At 40.4% G+C, this 21859-nt stretch overlaps 1 protein-coding gene across 1 annotated transcript in view; it reads right to left on the bottom strand.

Annotated features, from left to right (window-relative positions):
- Positions 1-21859, bottom strand: part of CALCR (calcitonin receptor) — a 140682-nt gene that overhangs the window by 109797 nt on the left and 9026 nt on the right. The window contains exons 2-3 of the mRNA XM_019533292.1: positions 12544-12697; positions 6654-6764 (exon numbers count right to left, since the gene is read on the bottom strand). Coding sequence (XP_019388837.1) covers positions 6654-6764; positions 12544-12697 — 265 coding nt within the window. The remainder of the gene's footprint in view (positions 1-6653; positions 6765-12543; positions 12698-21859) is intronic.

Consider the following 21859-nt stretch of genomic DNA (forward strand, 5'->3'; position numbering starts at 1 on the left):
GATTTGTATGTAAAAAATATTTCTTTGTGTTTCATGCCAAAACAAACATAATGGCTTTAGTCACTGCTCAGTGCTTTTACTGCTGGATCAGTTTTCTCAACAGTGGATGTCTCAAACAGGTGTTTTTTCTCTTGTTTTTATTATTCAGCTATTGCATATTTATCATTACAAAATTGTTTCTATGCTACATACTCAGGAAGTATCAGTCATTATACAGTTTGTCATTCTTTGGATATACTTGTAATGTGCTCTCTGACTGTACTCTCACAGGTAGGTAGAGGAATAACTCATATTCCTTTGGAATATCTGATTTATTTACATGTGCCAGTAAAATATTTGTGGTGAAAATATTTCAGCGAACAGGTTTGTAAACAGATATGCCCATAATACATTGTAGCTCATAAAAACAAACTTCAACTTCAATGTTATAATAATAAAAAGTGATATCAGAAAAGTGCATAAGACAGCAGAACCAGAATACATATACACTAGAATCCTATTACACACTTTAGTAGGAACCATAAATAATACAAGAAATGTAACTGTCAAGCTTGATGAATAAAGAAATAGAAATGCATAGAAGGCATGGTGGAGGAGAAGGCACGTGAACAGAGAATTAAGCCAAAGAGATTTTTTTTCCCCCCACCCCCCAATATAACAATGAACTAAATGATATCACCTCCAAATATGTGTGAATTAAGCACACACTTCTACATCTAGGCTATGGTCATATGAAAATAATAGATATGAGGCTAGATTGAGTTATGATGTATGAAGATGCAGCTCCCTACAACCTAAGTCTCAGCTCTGGGCATCTACAAACATACCCTTTAACCACCTGAAAAAGGGAGGGGAAAGCTGCTTTGTGGGAGCATATATCAGCAGTAATGACCTGTTACATCTGCATGATCTTGTAGCCATACAAGTAAGATAAATCACCTGAACTTTGATTTCAAATGAAGCAGCACTAACATTTCAGATCTACAACTTTATCACTGCAGAATTATGCAGACCAAACAGTTACATTGCATTGGTGTCCTATGATACCAGTACGAAGGTTAAGTCCATCTATATGCTGTACCAGTGATTCCCAATCAGGGTGCTGTGGCAACCTGAGGTACTGTGAGATCCTTTTAAAGGGTGCTGTGCAATATTAGCATTGTTAGATGAGCAAATCCCTACACATGATTCACAAGATAAACCCCGTGTAACAGGGAGCTGAGTCTTGGTTCCCATTACAGATTTGAGCATGGCAGGAGTTATGCACAAGACCCTTCAGTCCCAGGATTCAGCTTGGCTAGAAGACTCACCCAGGAGTAGCAGGCAGATGGTTCTGTCCAGAGGTGTGGGGAAAGGGTCCCAGGAGTGATGGGAAACCACTCCCAATGTGGAAAGACTCCTGGCTACTCCAGGCAGCCATGTTAGATGACCAGAAGTGAACCTGGAAGTTCTCTGTGCGGGGGCAGAGAACTCTACGACCCTTAGAGTACATGAGGGAAGGAGCTGACAGTGATTGGGCTGCATTGGGTCCCAGACCATATAAGGATGAGGAGACAGAGACTCTGGTTCTCCCTGGAGAAGGGAGAAGCATAATCTCTGCTAGGAGAAGTGCATGACTGTGTAGAGGCACAGGACCAGGCTGAGTGATCACTGAAGCAATGCCAAACAGGAGGCTGGGAAGGCCAAAGGCATATGGAGCAGCAAGACATGGCAGTTAGAGACTTCTGGCCTGCTGACAGCAAGGAACTACTATAAGAAGCCCAGATCCATGGACTTACGATCCTAACCTGTTCTGGGTAAGACAGTCTGTGGACACTGATGTGAATATGGACAGAAGGGTGGAGGGAAGGGAAAGTCTCTTCACTGGGTTATGGCTGAGGGATTACCCTTGGAAGAATGAGAGAAGAAAAGGGTGAGACCCAGAGTAATTTTGCCAGATCGCTGGAAATAACCTGTGATCATTCTGAGGAGCATGAGTAAAAGATGCTGACTGCAATACTGGGGTGCAATCTATTGGCACTTCAACCTCATCCAGTCTGGTGGAAACTGCAATTCCACTAGTTGAAATGTCAGGCTTGTATGCACTCTTAGAGACTAACTGGTTTGGAGAAGAATAAACTTTCATAGGCAACAATCTACTTCATCAGATGCTATAAGACAAACTCAGAGATTTTTAACTAGGAATGTACAGTGTTAAAATACTTTGATTTGTTGTGGTCTGAGTTCTTTGCAGCAGAAGAAGGTATATATTATTTCCTTTAGGCAAAAATAAGTGAAAGGTACGATCTTTCCTTTTTCCAAGGGGTGCCTTGAGTCTAATGAAGGGCATCTTGAGTCTGAAAGAAACTGAGAACCACTAACTTATATGTGGTTCAGAATTTAACTTTCTAAAATTTTATTTCAGGACCCAATCTTGATAGTTAAAACATCCCGATTTTATTAAATGAAATCAAAGACAAAACCCACCAAAATAGCATAAACAAATGGCAGCTTTGGTTAGAACAAGCCTGGGATGGTCACACATAGACAGAATCTGCCTTCTTATGTCCTTGTGCTGTGGCACTTTTGTTTTTTTAATATTATATTGTATAAGAGGAAATATAATGGAAAATGAAAATATAAATGAGGACACAGCCATGCATTCATTCCATACCAAATTGATTAACTTTATTAAACAACAAATCTTGAAACATTCTGCACAAGAGAGATCTTTTAGGATACTCCATAAAAATCTCAGTGATCTAGTTTCAATTTGTTGAGTGTTTCTCCTCATGCAATTAGCATGACACAAACTCCGGGACTGTTCATGCCAAAGAAACTGCTTTTGGGCACAGCATCTGCACATGTGTTCAGGACCACAGTAATTAATTTGAGCCACGGTAGAGCAGCCCCAGGCTGGCAGGAGGTACAGGGGGCCAGCCCCAGTCTCCGGATGGCAGCATTGGGCAGAGTTGGGGCTGGCTGAGGGGCAAGGGTGAAATAATGCGGGGCTAGGCATCAGGTAGCCCCTGTACTTTAGTACCCTTGTGCCTCAGCCAGCCCACTGTCTACACATGCACTGCACCACATTAATGACTCTGCTGTAAGATAGTAGTACTATCCCTGACAGTGTAATTTTACATAGGAGTTAATTAATTTACTGTGCCCTAATACTGGTGCACGTGTAGACAGTGACACTTTACTGTGGAGCTGATTACTCTACTCCGCAGTAAAGCACATATAGTAGTTTTGTAATGCATATAGTAGCATTTTGTAATGGAGCCATTTGTTCAGAACATGTCTTTGGAAACAGAAGCTGGATGGGAAAAGCTTCATTTCAAGTCTGGTAAAAGGTGGTGTGAGAACTGGGGAAAGTTTGTCTATAATATCTGAAGAGAATGTGTGATGAGAATGTTGATGATGTCAGGAGACTTTAGGGATTTCTAAATTATGTAAGATCTGTTGTTGATATAATTGCGAGAGCACATAAAATTATATACAAAATAGGGCTGTTTTCTACTAACTTACCACGAAAACCATAAAAGTGGTGGAAGCAGCAGACGTATAGTAAATGGTGTGTGAAATAGGTAGAAGAACAACCAAAGAAAATCTAAGTTATGGCACTAGAAAGAATCACTGAAAATAATTCTTGCACCAAATGACAGCATTTCTTTTAGGAAATGTGATAACTCTGCTATGGGTAATAGGGAAATTAATGGAAATTGAAGCTGTTGGTCATGTAGGGCTAGGTCCACAACAGGACTTGTGCATCTAAAAGTAGGGATGCAATGTCTAATGTTTAGATGCCTGACCCCTGGAGTAGGGTGCAATGCCACAGCGGCCACGTTGTTTCACTACGGCTCCAGATGCACGAGTTCCTGAGCTGTAAACGGGTATTATTCATTTGGACTATAGAGTCAAAAGTGATCAGATGTGATGCTAACTAGGGCTGTGTGAACCAGCACCATTTTGTTTTTATGTCCATTTTGCTGTTTTGAAGGGACAGCATTTCATTTAATTTTGAAGCTCTGTTCTATTTTGTCAAAACTGTTTTGCTGTTTTGATTCATTTCACCCATAGTCTACAATAGGGAATCATAAACATGCATAAAATTTTGTCATTTCATTCCTGATTCAGATGCAAATTGCAGGGATGGTAGCCTGCCATGTTTCAAGGAGATCGGTGTAGAGGTTCCTGGGGAACTACACCTCAAACTGTTCAAGTCAAAACTCATGACACTTGCCGGTAACAACAGCCTGCTGCCATTTGATGTGCAGATCCAGGGGCCCATGCCCCCTGGGAGGGCTATGGGGCTATGCCAGACTCCTCCTGGGGGTGCGGGCCCCTGGATCTGTGTGCCAGGTGACAGGAAGCTGCCTGGGACTGACAGTGGGAACAGCCCACGCCCCATACTAGGAAGATTGTTGCTGCCTCTGGCCCCAGGCAGCAGTGGTAGCCTCCTGTTATCTGGCATGCAGGTCCGAGGCCCACAACCCCAAGAGGGCTGCGGGGGTGTACCAGACTCTCCTCTCAGGGGTGCGGGCCCCTGGATCTGCATGCCAGACAGCAGGAGGCTGCTGTTGCTAGCTGAGACTGGCGCTGAGCACAGCCCATGTCCAACACCAGAAAGACTGCTGCTACACTGGCCCCAGGCAGCAGCAACAGCCTTCTGTCATCCCCCACACAGATCTGGGGGTCCACATCCCCAGGAGGAGTCTGGTAGTGCTGGGAGGGCAGGTTTAGCTCTGTGGGGCTGGCGGAGCCGGTTGGAGTGCAGCCCTGGATCTCCCTGGAGCTCAGCGTGGCAGCAGGAGCCCCATAGAGCTCAGCATGGTGGCAGGAGATGGGGGAGAGCCAGGGCTGTACTCCACTTCCTGCCGCTAGGATGAGCTCCATGGGGCTGGAGAAGCTGCTCTGAGCGCAGCCCTGGCTCTCCCCTGCCACCCGCCCCTGGGCTGCTTGAAACTCAATGTTTCAAAACATTTTGAGTGCCCTCATATCATTTCAAAACTTTTTCAATGTTGCTGTTTTGAGCTCAAAACGCATCGAAACAGCCTTGAAATGAAACACTCAACAAGATTTTGCACAGCCCTAATGCTAACCATATCACTCCTTTGTGTGCTGTTGGCTAAGAAACTACTGAACATTAACCACGTTAATTCAATAACCTGTCAGGTTCAGGATTTCATCTATTTAATTTTTGGACCATATCTCCATTTTATCCGGGTCAGTCTAGATCCCAGCCCTGCCTTCCAAAGTGTCTGTATCTCCACCCAACTTGGTGTCATTAGCAAATTTGCTAAGTGTGCACTCGACTACATCTTCCAAATCATGCATTGTGATTATTACAATGTTTACATGCATTACAATTGCAATGATTACAATTAATTACAATATCTAATTAAACTGTGAAACTTGTCTTCACAGGAAATCATTGAGGCCAACAGCATTCCAAAAGGGACTGAATAGTTATATGGATATTGAGAGTGGTTTTAATTAATGACAACAATAATTTTGAAAGGGATATTAAATAGGCCTCAGGACTTAATTTAATCTATAAATATGAGAGACTGGGATGAGATCAAATGTATGTGAGGGCAACTGTAACACCTATCCAACAACTGGATTATCCCCCTCTTCCAGCTCATCTGGTAAAAGCTGCTTTCAGAGATTGAAATCTAAACTGACCTTGGGTTTGACTCAGTATGGAAATTCCTATATTGCAAAATGTGCAACAGATTCACTGAATAATGGCTTTTGGCAATAGTATGAGGCATCTAAAGTATTAATTTGTTCCTATGCATTAGTCAATTTATTCATAATCGGACCATACCTAGTAGAAAGCATATTGCTAAAGCCTCATTGTACATAACTATTAATGTTTTGAATGTTATAACCAATAAAATGTTAACTTTCATAGTTTTTATTTATGATTGGTATAATTTGATTGAAGACTATCCAATATTCCATAGTAGTATGAGGTGGAAAGGAATTTTCCGTGTTAGACAGGTATAGACTTGAAAACATAATTGAGTCCTTCTTCAAATGATGTTGCAAAGAGAGTCAACCTTTATCTAAAGTCATAATCACGCATTCATTGATCAGATAAAATATTTCCCCCACTTACAAACATTCCAAACCTTTATAAAGCCCCAGAATATATATGAATTTCATATTAACTTACAAATACAATCTCACAAATATCATTGTAAATAATTCAGTGAAAAAACAATAGCTCTGAGATTCTGTGGCTTAATAAAATGTTATTTCTGCTCCTCTTCTTTCAATAGCTTTGTAAAATTGTCTTTTCCAATTGAAAACAGCAGAGAACCTGAGCTATACTAGCAGTATTTTACGAAGGCAAGAGAGCTACAGTTCATAAATGCTGTTCCATTCATAAATTCACAATCTAGAATAGGGGTAGGCAGATATTAAAATGAATCAAGAGGCTTTCATAAAATTTATTTCAGAGATCCATGGGCTAAATCAAATGAACACATGCTACTACTTTAAAGTAAGAAAAAACCCTGCAATCACTATACAGCTGGATATTTCACTGCTGAAAGTCTCTGAGATTTCACAATGCTGTAAAAATACCATAAGAAGCACATGCCTTTTCAAAAGCAAGAATATTCTAAAGTCTATCACACTAAAGATAAAAGAAGATACTCTACCAGTTGGATCAAAGTCTGGAAAATAATCTGGGCAATTCTGAGCTGTGACTTTTCCAGCAGGTGTATCATCCCAACACAACCATCCATCCCAGGTTCGATTACAGAACAAACCTATAAATTTAGGAAGAATTAAAAATTTAATTTTTTTTAAACAGCATAACCCTTTCTAGTCTACTCTCCCAGTTTATAATGCTGTCCATTTGTTGCAGAGTTTCTAGATTTGTTCTTACAGTAAAAAAACAATTATCAGTACACTGTGACTTGTATTCATTTATACCTGGCATTGCTGTCTTTCTTTATACTCGGCATTGTGCCTTATCTAGGGCCTAGTTTAAATCATGATTTTGCACTTTTCATGAAAATCACAAAAACAAGTGATTTTCATGATAAATGTGATTTACAATGAAATGCCACGATATGGTCACTTGCTGGGGAGCTCCCCAGGAAGTGGCCATATTGTGGCATTTTGTTGCAACAAGACGGCTGCTGCAGGCTGAGAAAAGCATTCTCTATCCAGTAGCAAAAGCCTAGCAGCCCAGGGGAGGGAAGAAGGGGTGTGTGTGTGTGTGAAAGGGCCAGGGAGAGGAGAACACTTGGAAAACTGGGGTGCTGGGGGTTGAGGATGGGGGAAGAGAACACACACGTGGAGAAGTAAACAGCCTCTCCCCTAGTTAATGCCAGGGCCACCTGCCAAGTCAGGCTCTAGCACCCCCCACCCTCCATGTCCCAGCTTTCTCAACTGGAGGAGCAAACAGCTCCTCCCCTACCTATCCCCAAACTCTCTTCTCCTCTTGTCCCTTCTGTGACCCCTTCCCCCCACCTCCCCTGGACTGCTTAGGCTTTTGCTGTTGGCTGTTAAATGCTTTTCTCAGCTTGCAGCAGCTATCAAAGCAAACAGCCCTCTGATCTGGGTGTGAAAATGGTGGTATCCATCATGCTTTGGCCACAATATTAGTGAGCTGGGCCTGCAATATAAACCAGGCCCTAACTATAGGGCTCAGTTTTGGAAACCCAGATATCTATTGCTATTCAACAAGGCTCTGAAGCACATGATTACCCAATTTGCAAAACCACAACCAGTCACATGAATAATCTTCAGTCACGCATGCAGTCCATTTACCTTCAATTGCTCAGCAGTCCTCAAAATCAGACCTCAGATGGGTGAAGTTAGAAATTTAAAAATGAGGCACCTGCAACTAAAGGCCATTTCTGATATACAGGTTTCTACATTTTTGTTTCGGTATTAAAAAACTAAAGGCCAACAACCCATTTATTCAGAAGTCACAATGGGGCTGCACTGCAGGCACAATCACAGATGCAACATTGTGAAGCCTATGGACCAACTGGTGTGCAGGACCAGGTCCTCAGTCAGGCTTTCTCCTGGATGATCTGGGGAATTGAGATGGCTGCTCTGTTACTTTTTTAACTAATGCATTGTATATTGACCTGCATGCCAGATAAACACTACTGGGAGATGCTGAACTGCAAGAAGCAGACTACATTCTTCAAGAAGCAAACTTGAAATAGAAGTATTCTTTCCTTCCCAAGATCCATTTGAGTGGCATTAGAAGGTATCTGCCTATGCTCCCTAATAGAATTGTACTTAGTCACTGCAAAGGAGCATGAGGAGGAAGAAAGGGTGCTTGTACACAAGTGCAGAGGCTGGTCTGACATGCTGTAATTGATTAATAGAGTCTGCTGGAGCATGGTAATTACCATGCTCCAGCAGCCTCCTGCATCTCAGCGTCTCTGGGCTTCAAAATGGCAATGGGGGCACTTGAATGAAAACTCATTGAATGAGCTTTCATTCAAGTACCCCCACAGTCATTTTTAAGCGTGGGGACACTGACACACTAGATGCTGCAATGCTTTAATTCAGAGCCACTTTAATTAAAGCGTCACCCCGATCCCTGGAGCACATGTAAAAGTGCCCAAAGATTCTTTTTCTTTCTTCCCAGGATGCATGTCGATTTACACAGGATTGCACACAATTGACATCACAGCCTTGTTACCTGTTTCCTGCAACAAGATTGCACTTGTAGCTTAATAAATAAGTGCTATTAAAATCTATGTCTGGTTTTTAATGTTCTAACTGTTTTATGCAGGAGAAAATTATTCACCACTATGGTGCTAATAAAACACTCACAGAATGGAGAGTGAAAAAATACTTCTTGACTTTAAATGTGCCTTGCATGAATCTTACTGATTGTCACAAGTAGGGATTTTTAAAAACTGCAAACAATAGGTAGAGTCCTAATATATGCTGAAAGTTAGCAGTTTCAGCCCCAAACTTCCCTTTGTGCTTCTGAAATGGTCTTCCAATGACCTAAATCTTTCTTTAAAAAACCATGACATGTATAACAGATGTACAAAGATTTTTACATTTTTACAAGATGACAGATTGAAAACCTTGCACCAGTAGTTGTTATTTTAAGATAGACATGCTATCTAAAAATGGAAGTTTTAAATATTACAAGTTTAATTTTCAGCTGTGACTTACTGTATAAAATTTCTTGGTATAAGCACTATCTTCCTCATTCTGTAAGAATTTTTGTATATGTGTATTTTCTTCCATTGTCAAGACAGATGTTCTAAGCTACTTGTTCAGATTATTAGCAAACTATTATGTTATTTCAGTCAGAGAGAGGGTCACATAGTCCTAGTTATGTTTTTTCCTTCAAGCATTCTCCTGTTCTCCTCCCAGGGTTTGAAAGATTTGAAGCATCATTTTGTGAAATCAAAGGAGAAAAACAGAAGAATCAGAAAGCATTTTAAGCATGTTTCTGAAAGATACTGAAATCTGGGCTTTCTATGCTTAATTTTTAAGATTCTATGCTTAATTTTGAAAATGCATGTTATGTCTTGACATGAAATACACTGTTGTTGTTCGATATGTTCTACAGGCTTTCAGGGAAAATAACATGACAATATTTTTCCCACCAGATATATCAAGTATGCATTTATCAAGTGATAAAATGGAATCACAGAAAATTGGGGTTGGATGGGAGGGACCTCAGGAGGTCTTCTAGTCCAACCCCTTGCTCAAAGCAGGACCATCTTCAATTAGATCATTCCAGCCAAGGTTTTGTCTACCCAGGTCTTAAAAACCTCCATGGATGGAGATTCCACAACTTCTCTGGGTAACCTGTTCCAGTGTTTTACTACCCTCCTAGCGAGAGAGTTTTTCCTAGTACCTAACCTTTACTTTCCTTGTTGCAACTTGAGATCATTTCTCCTTGTTCTGTCATCTGCTACCACTGAGAACAGTCTAGCTTCATCCTCTTTGGACTATCCTTCAGACTGTTGAAAGCTGCTATTAAATCCCCTCTCAGTCTTCTCTTCTCCAGACTAAATAAGTCCAGTTCCTTCAGCCTCTCTTCGTAAGACATCTGTCCCAGCCCACTAACCATTTTTGTTGCCCTCTGCCAAACTCTCTCCAATCCTTTCTGTAGTGGGGGTCCAAAACTGGACACAGTACTCCAGATGTGACCTTATCAGTGCTACATAGAGGGGACTAATCACTTCCCTCAATCTACTGGCAAGGGTAGTATGCCCTTAGCCTTCTTGGCAACAAGGGCACACTGTTGGCTAATATTCAGCTTATTGTCCACTGTAAACCTCAGGTCCTATAGAGAAATTACAATTTGAATAGAATAATACCTGCCACAGAGGAAAGACCATTTCAGAAATACAAGACAAAAAACACTTTTTTTCCCAGAAGTCACTCAGAGTGGTTTTGTGTGCAGTGATTCATAGCCGGGGGCAAGGGGAATTTAGGTTGCCTCTGCTGCACCAGACACAAGTTAATTTGGGGACTAGAGAGTCACAGACCTAACTTAGAAAGACCTGGGCACCTATCTACATTATAGCAAACTCCCAGGCTGCCCTAGGGACTTCAGCAGTATACAGAATCTTCACGCCTCTTCAAGTTGAGGCTTCACCCTCTTGCCAGGCTGCCTAAAATACAGCTTGGAGAGGGGGAGGGGGTGTCCTCTTCTCCTCTGCATGTCATCTTACAGCTCTCATCTGCAACTCCTGTACTAAGGGATCCTTCCTGTCTGCAGCCAAGATATTTAAAGTTCTGTTAAGATAATCCAGCTCTTTTATGGGTTGTCAGTGTCTAGAGGAAGATTCTATTCTATGCAAGCTATACTAGAACTGTTATTCATTCATGTTAGGAAAAATCTCTGGACCCCTTCTTTTGATTTTGCACAGTTCCACCCAAATCTAAACTATGTCTTCTGTGCATGCTCCAAAGTGTTTTAGGTGGCATGTCTAGGTGCAGCATGAAACTCAATTCCTTCCAAAGTTCCCTAGCAATTCACATTGTTGCTTAGTAGGTAATTTGAATGCTGCTGAAGTCCCTGCAAGGAGAGGCTTCTGTTGGTTGGGGGGAAAATATGCACCTAATTCCCACTGGTAGCATTTCATTCAGCTTGGTGTTGATGTCCATCTTTTTCCCACTTGCCTAAAGGCTTGAAGATTTGTCTAGGTAGTGGGAGGCTAGGGTTCTTAGGCCCTTTTCATCTTGAGAGAATTCAAACCCACACCAAGAGCTATCAAATAGACAAATTCCCCTCTACTGAAGCTAGGCCACCAATACTGCAAGGCTTATGGGACCAGAAAAGGAGTAACTGAAAGTGATAATCTTGTTATATTGTAATTACAATATGCCTGTTTATTCAACTCTGTGCAGCTAGGGTTATTTCTGTTTTTTAACCAATGCAAACCACATAAACAATGCTGACAACAAAAGGAATTTCATAAGCATTATGTTCCAGGAGTTCAAAATGAGCATAAATTATACAAGGTCATGCATCTAAGCCCTAAACTCTGGAGGGGGGCAGGAATTCTGGTACATCTGTATTGTTAGCATTTCCTGTTGTTTGCCTAAAGGTGCCTCTGATCTTACTGAATGATCTTTTGGAGGCATCTATGAGTCCCTAGTCTCTATATAAGGTTCCTATACACCTAAACCTGAATTCAGGTACTTGCAAACTCCCTCCATTGACTGTATAGGAATGCTAAGTTCCAAACTGGGTCTGACTGACTCAACCTTTGGAGCAGGGAGCCTGTTTAAATGTAAGAATGTCTTAGTATAGGTGCTTAAGGAACAATACAAATCTGAGCAAATGTCAGACATCTAAGTCCCAGAGAAGCATTGGAGTTCAGACACACCCCTTTGCTTAACTATTCTTATTACTTATCTGTGTGGGGCTCTCTAGTCAGTATCTGGACTCTCTCAACTGCCCTTCAGAAATGTCTAACTACCTTTTGACTCCCTATAGAGCCTATGAGCTCAACTCCATTTCTTTGACACTTCTTAGGGCCTGGCACATGCTTAAACCTAAAGTGGAAATGCCTGAAGAGGCCCAATCTGGATTTTTCCATAAATCTTTGTGCTGATATAGTTGGTGCAAAATATTTAGAAATTTAGAGCCCAGAAAGATGTCATATAATGGACTAATTACGGGAAAATAAATTAGTTGAGGGAAACGAATAGATTGACATCTATATTTGAGACATTTTTATTTATATTTTCTCTCTGAAGTAGCTGTATGAAAATTACTGAACTGACAGTCCTAGAAATAGACATTCCCTAAGCATGAACAGCAGCAATTCAAGTCTCACGGCACTGAGTCAACAATATGCCTCATTTATGTGAGAGAGGAATAATCTCCAATGGTGAGAGGATAATTCACTTTCAGCAAGTTCTCCAAGGCCTTTCCTTCCTGAGACTCATAAAAGGGTGTTAAATTCATGTAAAGTCTGTTAGTACTAAGTAGAAGGCTGACAGGAAGACTATGCATCAGCACACAGAAGGAAATGTTCCTTTACAGTGATAAAGAAAACATGTCAATGTAGGATCAGATGCTTTTCTCTTTTTTACCTTTCTTTCTATAGGGAGGAGCTCTGTTCATCCTCTCATAGCATTTGTACTGTGAATCTATTATCTTCTGTCGTATCGCTGTGTTTTCAGTTACTACAGGCTCTAATGTAGGATCAGTATAATTTATAGTAGAAGTAAGACTTGGAGCCATTCTCTGTACAGAAAGGAAAATCTGTTAATTTAAATGAGTAAACAAGGAGGCTAAAATAAAAAGCATGAGGTGAGGTTCAGAAATCTCTATAACCCTTACTTCAAAGGCCTTTTATCTGCACATGTTTAGGATTATTATGGTCTTTTACTTTTGCAAAACAAATTGTAAATGCAGTAGTTTTCCCCCACCATTACCTCAGGATTTTTATCCAAGTTCTTTTCTTTGGAAACATGGTAACATAAGGGATTATTAAAAGCTTGATAAAAACTTAAAAATCTGTATTTGCTTTATTGGTGTACAAATACCTTATATGGATGTCCCAGCCTGAAATTACATCTCCAGAGGTGTAACTATAAGTTTTGATGCCCTTAGCAAAACTTCAAGGGGAAAAGGTGGGGGTGAACACTGTTTTGTTGCATCTGTACCTCCCCCTCCAGCTGTAGGAGTGGAGCTGGAAAAGCCCTGTGCTGCTCAGCTATAAAAGCTGAGTGTTGGGACACTGCAGGAGTAGCCTTGCACTTACCTGCCCTGGGGGACTCAAAAGACCCCTGCTGCTCCTGCCATATCCTTACACCTGGCTTGGCCGAAGGCTAGGCAGTGCAGTGCTGTTCCTGCTTGGCTTGTAGGATAGGGCTTCTGCTGTTGCACCACTCCCGCTTTGAAGGCTGAAGTAGAGTGAAGGGGAGGGTGTTTGCCCTTGGTTCCTCTCTAACTCTGTTCTTGCCTAGGAAAATGTTCTCTGGGGGCAAAGGTGAATGGGTCCCTATGCTTTCAAGGATTTCTTTGTGTGACCTTCTGCTTTTGTACTTCTGTCCTTAAGCCATCATGGTCTGGTACCAAGGGCTTTGTAGATGGCTTTGAAAATCAGACAACTTTTATTTAAGTACTTATATTTCACAGACTTTACTATCCTAAACCTAGACTTTTCAAAAGACTAGCCATAATGTTGGTTTTATAAAAATGACTCCTTTTTACTAAATTTCTGTTTTCAGTAACAAAACATGGACTGAACTTTCATTTAAGGGCTCTCAAGAGCGTACCTCAAATGAGATCGGTGGCATTCATGGGACACTCAATGTGTGGGCCTGCTAAGTTTTATAATATTATCTGATAATTTAAACAAGCACTTGGAATTGCATAAATAAAAATCAACACGATTTGAAATTACTTTTTGTATCAGTCTAATTTTGCAAAAACACCCAAACAAACCCCTCAGGGTCAGGGGTGGAGACTGCAATTCATCCACCCCATCCTCCAGCACAGGCTGAAAACCCCCCAGACTGAACTCCCTCTGCTCTCTTTCCTCCCTCCCATGCTGAAAACGGCTTCAAGGCTGAGAGTCTGCTCAGACGTAAGTTACTGAAACCACCCCATTTTGTAACATCTGCACCTGAACTCTAATGAATGAGGGTTCAGGTTTTCTTGTGATGAGGCCTTTTTAAAGTGCTTTGCAGTCATGCACTTGTTTGGTCACAGCTGTAGAGCACTTTCAGGGGCCAGATCGGGCACAAATTGTCACTTCTGTCTGTACTCACAAAGACACAGTTGGAAGTGATAAGTCCATGACCTTAGAGTATGACCAGTTTTACATTGGTGTAAATCTGCTAACTTCAGTGCTTCCATGAGGCTACTCTAAAATATTCAATTGCTACAGCAAGTCTCTGCTTATTTTATTCTGCCCATCTATCCATATAGCCATTTAACTTCAAATTAATAAAATATTCATTAAGAAAGGATGGCGACAGCAGGATGTGAGAACAGTGTGGAACGCCAGAATGATCATAGGGCCACTACGTGCTTTCCAGAGCCCACCATTGAGGTTTGGGAAGTTCTGGATGCAGAGCCCCTGGTTCTGTGCAAACCTTATACAATTTCCTTTTCCTTACATAGATGATTAATAGATAGGGGAATGATCTGATCTTCCAATCCGTTTGGCCAAACATGATCAAAATCAACTCAAAGATTTGCAGTGCCAGGCAAGATAGGTAAACTTATGGTCCCAAATTATAAACAGTGTTAAACTGCCATTAGAGAGAACTAGAAAAGTTAACGGAAAAAAATATGTATATGTTAGAATTTTAAGTTCATATTAAGTGGTTTAAAAAATCTTTCCATTTTTTTCTAACTTTACCTAGAAAATCTTTTAAGCATAATTTTTAGAAAGGCAGTACATTTCCCAAAGCCCACATAGGACAGAAAGGTATCATTCATACCCTGAAATAAAAAATAAGACATTTCAGCAGAAAAAATGAATTAAATGTATGTTTAGCACATGAAGGCATAATAATTTATTATTGTAATTCAAGTTTATGGGGTAGGAGGTAATAGTCTCTTGTGATCTGTAAATTTTTGAGAATTAAGACTTTTTTCTCTTAAAAATCAATTATATCAACTGCCACACATAAAAGGACACATTCAATTTAGAGAAGTGAATGGCAAAATCTTTTTGGATGTATGATTTCAGGACAACATCTGAATGTGTATATATATTTGTAGGGGCAGAGAATGGATAAGAACTGAGTCCTAGTTTGTTAAATATTTTTGGTAGTTAGCACATAGTTTTTAAATTTAAATAAGTATCAAACAAGACTGTTTTGTAGTCATTAGAGGATAAAATCCCTGGCTCATTAAAGTCAATATAAAAATTCCAGTGGATTTCAATAGGCCAAGATTTCATCCAGTGAAATTAGAAGGGAGAGATGATTGTCGCTAAATATGAACCCTATTAGACACAGAAACTGCTTTATGGCATACTATAACTATTAAGAGTATTGGGATACATATTAGAACATTTTACTACAATAGTCACAGACAGTCAGTTTTATTTTTTCAGTACTGGCAAACATTTAAAAGCCTGATGTACAGATATTTCCATATGTGATCAAATATCAGATGAGCTATATACAGGTGCTTGTGCATGTATGTGACTAGTATTATATCATAAAACACCTGTTTTGTACATGTACAATAAATACATCGGCACATAAATTGGATATGTACAATTTATGCATGCAAATATGAACTGTATTTTTAATCTTAAAATCAGATTAAAAATTCCAGCAAAAAAATGCAAAACAAATGTTAAGGGTTGATAGATGAAATGTGAAACATACATTTCTGGCCTTTTAATGTTTTCTTTCGTGAATAGCAGCTTACACTGAAGCCTCCATTGTAGCTTTTAGAATTTGTGCCAAAACCTACTGAAAATGCAGGTGTTTCTACTTACTTCAGTAGGTTCAGGTTCAGATCCTAAACTGTTGGGGCTTAATCAATCAAATCAAAATATGAATAAGTTTTGTAATTACCTCATTTTATTTCATCCTTTATTATTTATTATATTCCTGTTGTATCATGGTTCTTAATTTAGTGGTCTAGAAATGACATATAGGAAAGAAAGAGATTTCTGTATCTTTACTCCAAATAGCAAGAAATTTCAAAGTCTCTTGGAACAGGTAGAGGAAATGACAATGTCAGGTTTTCTCTTTCACAAATATACACTCCAGCACAAATACAGAATAGCAGAGGCATCGCCTCTGCCCTTAGTCTGAAATGTGGTAATTTACAGTTGCAGCACTGTGGCTAGGTATTTTTGGAAATAACCTTAAACTATTATTTTCTAATGTAATTTATGCCATTAAAGAAAACTAACATTTAAATAATCCATTATTTCATTAGCAGCTACAGTACTGAATAAAGAAATGTTCCCATCCATCAGCTATTTTAGATGGAAGTATGAAAGGTAATAAGTGCAGTAAAGTAGAATGTCTTGTTCATAAAAATAATATTTTTTATTAAAGAGAAATAAATAATCCACAACTTAATAATCAGGATATATGGCAAATCTTGTAAGTGATCAGTATTATTTCTTCTGAAGAAAACTGCTTAAATGATGTCCCATGCAGCAGTTTAGCAGCCGTACATATGATGTCACTCCTAAAAGTCCAAGTAAATGACGTCATACATACGACCACCAAGCCACCACGCAATAAAAAACTGTTATAAGAAGATGAATTATCATTACAAGTAGAAAGAACCAAGTGCTGGGAATTCTGATGTCCTCTTTATGCCTAGAATTGGTAATGTTGTCCAGATGAAAGCAATTTTGATTTACTGCTCAGTTCTGTTAGGAATTTCTAAATATTGTAAAGTTGTCCATTGTCTTAATCAATGTAAGATTTTCCCTTACATACAGTAGAGATTCCAGATAAAGGAAACACAATATATAGGTGTTTCAGACAGTGCTGCATCTGATAAACAAGCATCCAAAAAAGTATCCACTACATCATCAATGCTTCTAAAAATATACAAGCACTGTATAAACTACTGACTTTGTGACATTTAGAATCAGAATATATGTTATGCAACTTTGCTAAATTAAATATAGCAAATTAGCAACCTTTCATGTTCTGTTTGAGGCAACTATTATTGATTTTGGTAGCTTAAAATATAATGTGAACCTTTTTTTAGGATGGTCGTATACAGGCTCCGCTTTAATGGGACACCGAACTTCTATCCTTCCTTCCATTCCATCCTTCAATCTGAGCTCAGCACAACCCAGCATGGTAGCATAGGCCCTGAAAAATCTGGGCAAGCTGCTCTTCATAATCTTATTAATAGTATGACAATGGAACCCATAGTGCGTGCCTTAAGGAAGGCTTTTAATACATGTATGCATTACAGTGAACATTGTTATAATCTTCTACACTCCCCCATATTTACTAAGTATAACAGATTTGTGAGGAACTACATAAAATTAAGTAGTTTCTTTAAACACTGCTTATTAAAATTCTTACATGTAAACAATGTTAAAGCACATTAGAACCTCATTTTTATACTGTTGTCCCAAACGATTTGCATCACTAAGATTTGCATCACTAAATTTGCCAACTTTTTAAACAAGCAAGAGATTCTGAGCAACAATATGTGAAGATGCCACAATTTTAGGGACAAATAACTCTTCTCTTCCTTAATATTTATTATAATTTCCTTCCAAGGAAGGGATCCAGTACTGTAAGTCCTGCTCATATGAATTAATCTACTTGCATGAGAATACAGTTGAAACCATGCCCTTGGATTAAAAGAATACTATAAAAGCTGTGAAAGAAATTCTAATTGGCCTCTTATTGAAAGGGACTTTTTAGGACAATCAGTTGCACAATGACATGAATTGCTTTTCTTTACACATTTTAAAAGCATATCAAAAGTGACCAAAGCTCTTTGATCACCTCTGAATATGATGGTCCAACTTTGGAAGTTCAAGCACTCCTAGTAGGAAAAATGCCCTGATTTTTTTGTTGTCACAGCTTGGAAATTAGCGTTGACAATACTCTCACCAAGTCTAAAACAACAAACATATATTGGTCTTCAGAAAGGCTACCTGATGAGGAAGACATACAGACTTGTGCCTCAGTCGCTTACATTTTGCAGGCAATATAGCTGCAAGGGCAAATATTATTTTTAAAACAATATTTTCAAGGGCAATACAGCAGATAACCAAACTGCTAAGAATTCATAGGAGGAGAAATGAGTAGTGGAGAAAATGATACGTTATCCATTATTGCTTTTTATTATAAGAAGACTTCATATACTAAGGAAATCCAAGTAGGTCTATTTTCTTCCAAATATCTAGACAAGGGGTGGAATTCTGTTCTAAACATCTTTAATGCATTTGCTATATTACACAGTGGGCGTGCCTATATGAGATACTTTACTTGAGATTAAAGGAAATTACTGCACAGTAAGCATCCCTGCCTACACATCCAGACTTACTGAGTGTCTACATATGCATTAGATCTGGGAGCAGTTTACTTAATAGTAAACTACTCACAAGTATATGCTCCCAGGTAGGCATCCTCATGTGCAAGGAAGTAGAAGCAGATTTGCTAATGGAAGCAAACTGCTCCCACTTCCTGAGGCAGCTGTAGACTGTAGGGCTTGGTAAAGCACACTGGGGCTGGGACATTGCACCCTGCTCTCAGGGACTACCCGCTGCTGTGGCAAAGACAATGCTCCCCTGTCTCAGAAGCAGGGAGCTTCTGGCCCTGGCTCTCTGATTGGCATCAAGGGACTTGGAAAGAGCTGCAGGGGAGGGGAAGATCCCAGCCCCAAGCCCCAATATGCCCATGGGCCAGCTAGCACCTAGCTCACTGCTAGCTCTTCAAAGGAGGATCAGGGCAAGAAGCTAGGACCTACACCACTCTTGCAGCTCTTTCCAAGCTGGGGCAGTTCCCAGTCCCTGCTCTGTAATTGCAGGGCAGTAGCTGGGAAGCTTGTTCTCTGCTCAGCTCCATGAACATGGAGCTGGGTGGAGAACAGGCTGGGGGAGCCTGTTCCCCAGCCAGCTGCACACTCACAAAAGGAATGGAGTACTGACTTAGAACTAGAAAAGCCCAAGCACCATATGATTTGCACCGTCCTGAAATTTATTTTTATGCTAGGGAAAAGCTTTATAAGCCAATTGCTTTTGAAATCTTGTAACAGAAGAAACACCAACAAAGTGAGTATTGTAGAGAAGAAAGTTGGAATCCTTTGCTTACATATAGACTACACAAAGAACTAGATAAATACACATTAAGGGATCCTTTTCTACAATCTAAAAGGAATTCTGGGACACATGATTATTGCCAAATATTTGTCTATGCTTGATATATAAGCAGGGTTCTGGAAGGTGCCCTTATAAAAACAGCATGCATTTGCGTGCCTTGCATTTGGAAAATACTCTTTCCTCAGACTGTCATTTGAACAGTATTCAGAAGCTTAACTGTTTCACTGGGCAATACGTCAGAATTTTTACAGTATACACAGCATCTACATAGATGTCATCCTGATCTTGGGTTAAAAACACCAGAAGGGTGTGATCAGAGACTTTGGACAATTTTGGGGTAGCATTAAAAAAACAAAAATGTAAACCCATGAAATATATACACCTAGGAGAAAAATTAACCCAGAAAGGCTATTAGATGTATAGGAAGATGACAGTGAGGCAGGGCTGGATCAAGGGGAAAGGGGGAATGAGGGTTGGTGGGACAGTCTTACCTCTCTTTGATTCTCGCTCCACCTAAAGTTTGAAACAAACTGCCTGGAAGGGACAACTACATTTCTATTCAGGTGCAGCTGACAGAGTCAACTGATTTCATGGCTTATTATTACCCCCTTGGTTCCTGCTAATCTCTTCACTCCGTAGGTGTAACACCTCTTGATCTTCCACTAATCAAGCTATATTTTTTTCTACAATTATTCTGTTTATCTGTTTCTAATAAGGGTTCTCTGCTTACCCTTCAGCATCTCCAATAAAGGCATGTTACTACCTAGGGATAGGGGGATAACAGAGGAGAGAGTAAAGGACAGTGGGGCACTTTGGTACCATGATACAGTGCTTAGGGGACCCATGTGTTGTGGTGGAGGGAGCAGTTCTATCCATGGCAAGACTGGGAAGGAAACAGCTGTACTCCCCTGGCACCAGATACTTGCCCCACTCTGGAGTTGGTAATCAGTCCCCCCGCCTCAAACTCAGTTATATTTGTTTTTACTTCAATCTGAAATTGAATATTATAGCCATAGGCCCCTAGCATATTAGCAAAGCTTCTAATGTTTTTTTAACTGGAGAAAAATACGAGTAATATGATGATTCATGAGACCACCTGCACTACCATTTTCAATATTTTAGATCTACTCATGTAGCAAGGGAGAGGCTTTCACAAACAACTCTGCCACAACAGACAAGAAAGCAGAAAAGAGTTCCTCAGGATGGTGAAATATCCAGGGATATTTTCCTCTCATCTTACAGCCCAAACCAGTAGCATGAGAACAAAAACTGTGCAAAGATGCCCAATGAATGTGGACATCTTAATAAAGCATTTGAGAAACTAAGGGTAGGAACAGATTTATATTTGGAGGGCTTCAAATCCAGCTCTAATTTGAAGTAGATCTAATTTGTAGCATATTAGGACTATAAAAATGCATATTCCCCTCCCAACTGAGGCATTTCATAAGTGCCAGATTTCATTCTGTTGCAATGCTCCACAGCTACAGGGCTGATCATCAGGCATCTCAGCATGCCGTTTAGTCACAGACCCCAGAAGCTGTTGAGGACAGACAAATGGCACAAGCAAAACCCTGTGAGGACAGACAAATGGCACAAGCAAAACCCTGAGAGTGATTGACACTCAGGATTCTGTTCCTTTCTGCCACTGCAGGCCAGTTAGTTTCACCTCAGAAAGGCTAGCCAGTTTTATGTGCATTTCCTTCCTAGCAGGAACAAAGAATGGACTCCTACCATCTCCTCACCTTCCAGTTTCTCATAAAGAGCCAGCTTTGAAGTATTGGATCTGTTCTCCTGACTTACAAATCTATGCTAAATTGTCTGCTAGCTGGTATGCCAAAGCAGGGCAGCTGAAAACACCATGACCCTCACTGTGCCATGTGGACTGCATATCTGGGGACTGGATTCCAGGGGAAGAAGTAATAAAGAATGGTTTCCTCTGGGACCACCTCCAGACTCCATATAACTATTTCTGAGCCAGAGACCCAAACAGTGACAGGTAGAAGCAAACTGCCATGAGGACCTGGATGAAGAGCCATTTCAGCAGAACTTCAGGATGAGCAAGGCCACCTTCCTGGGTACAGATGTGTGTTAACCTAGCCCTGTCACTCCAGAGACAAGCCACCAACATGAGGGTGCCTAGGACTGTAGAGAAGAAGGTGGCAATTGCCATCTGGAAGCTGGTGAAAACTGATAGCCTCCAGTCTGTTGCACACCATTTTGGCCAAGGTAAGCCCACAGCTGAAGCAGCCACCTGAGAGAATTATTGATCCATCTAGAAAATGTTGGCATCATGCATCCTCTGCCAATCCAACCAGTAGGATGTCATGCCTAGATGTGCCCTGATAGGGTTTCTTAACTGCACTGGCATCATCTATGGCAGCTATTTCACCATGGCCCTTAGTACAACAACAAGGGTTACTTTTTCGTCATACTTACGGCAGGGGTGGGCAAAATATGGCCTGCGGGCTGGATCCAACCCGCCAGGCCATTCTATCCAACCCATGGGGCACCTAAAAAGTTTAAAAGATTAATAATTATCTGCTCCTCGCTGCCTGTCAAAGATGACAGGAGACAGGGGCAGTAGGACCCAGGGGAAGCCAGGAGGACTCACCAGCAAGGCC

This window comes from Crocodylus porosus, unplaced genomic scaffold, assembly GCF_001723895.1.
Source record: "Crocodylus porosus isolate Cpor-Errol unplaced genomic scaffold, CroPor_comp1, whole genome shotgun sequence".
In the NCBI taxonomy this organism is placed as follows: Eukaryota; Metazoa; Chordata; order Crocodylia; family Crocodylidae; genus Crocodylus; species Crocodylus porosus.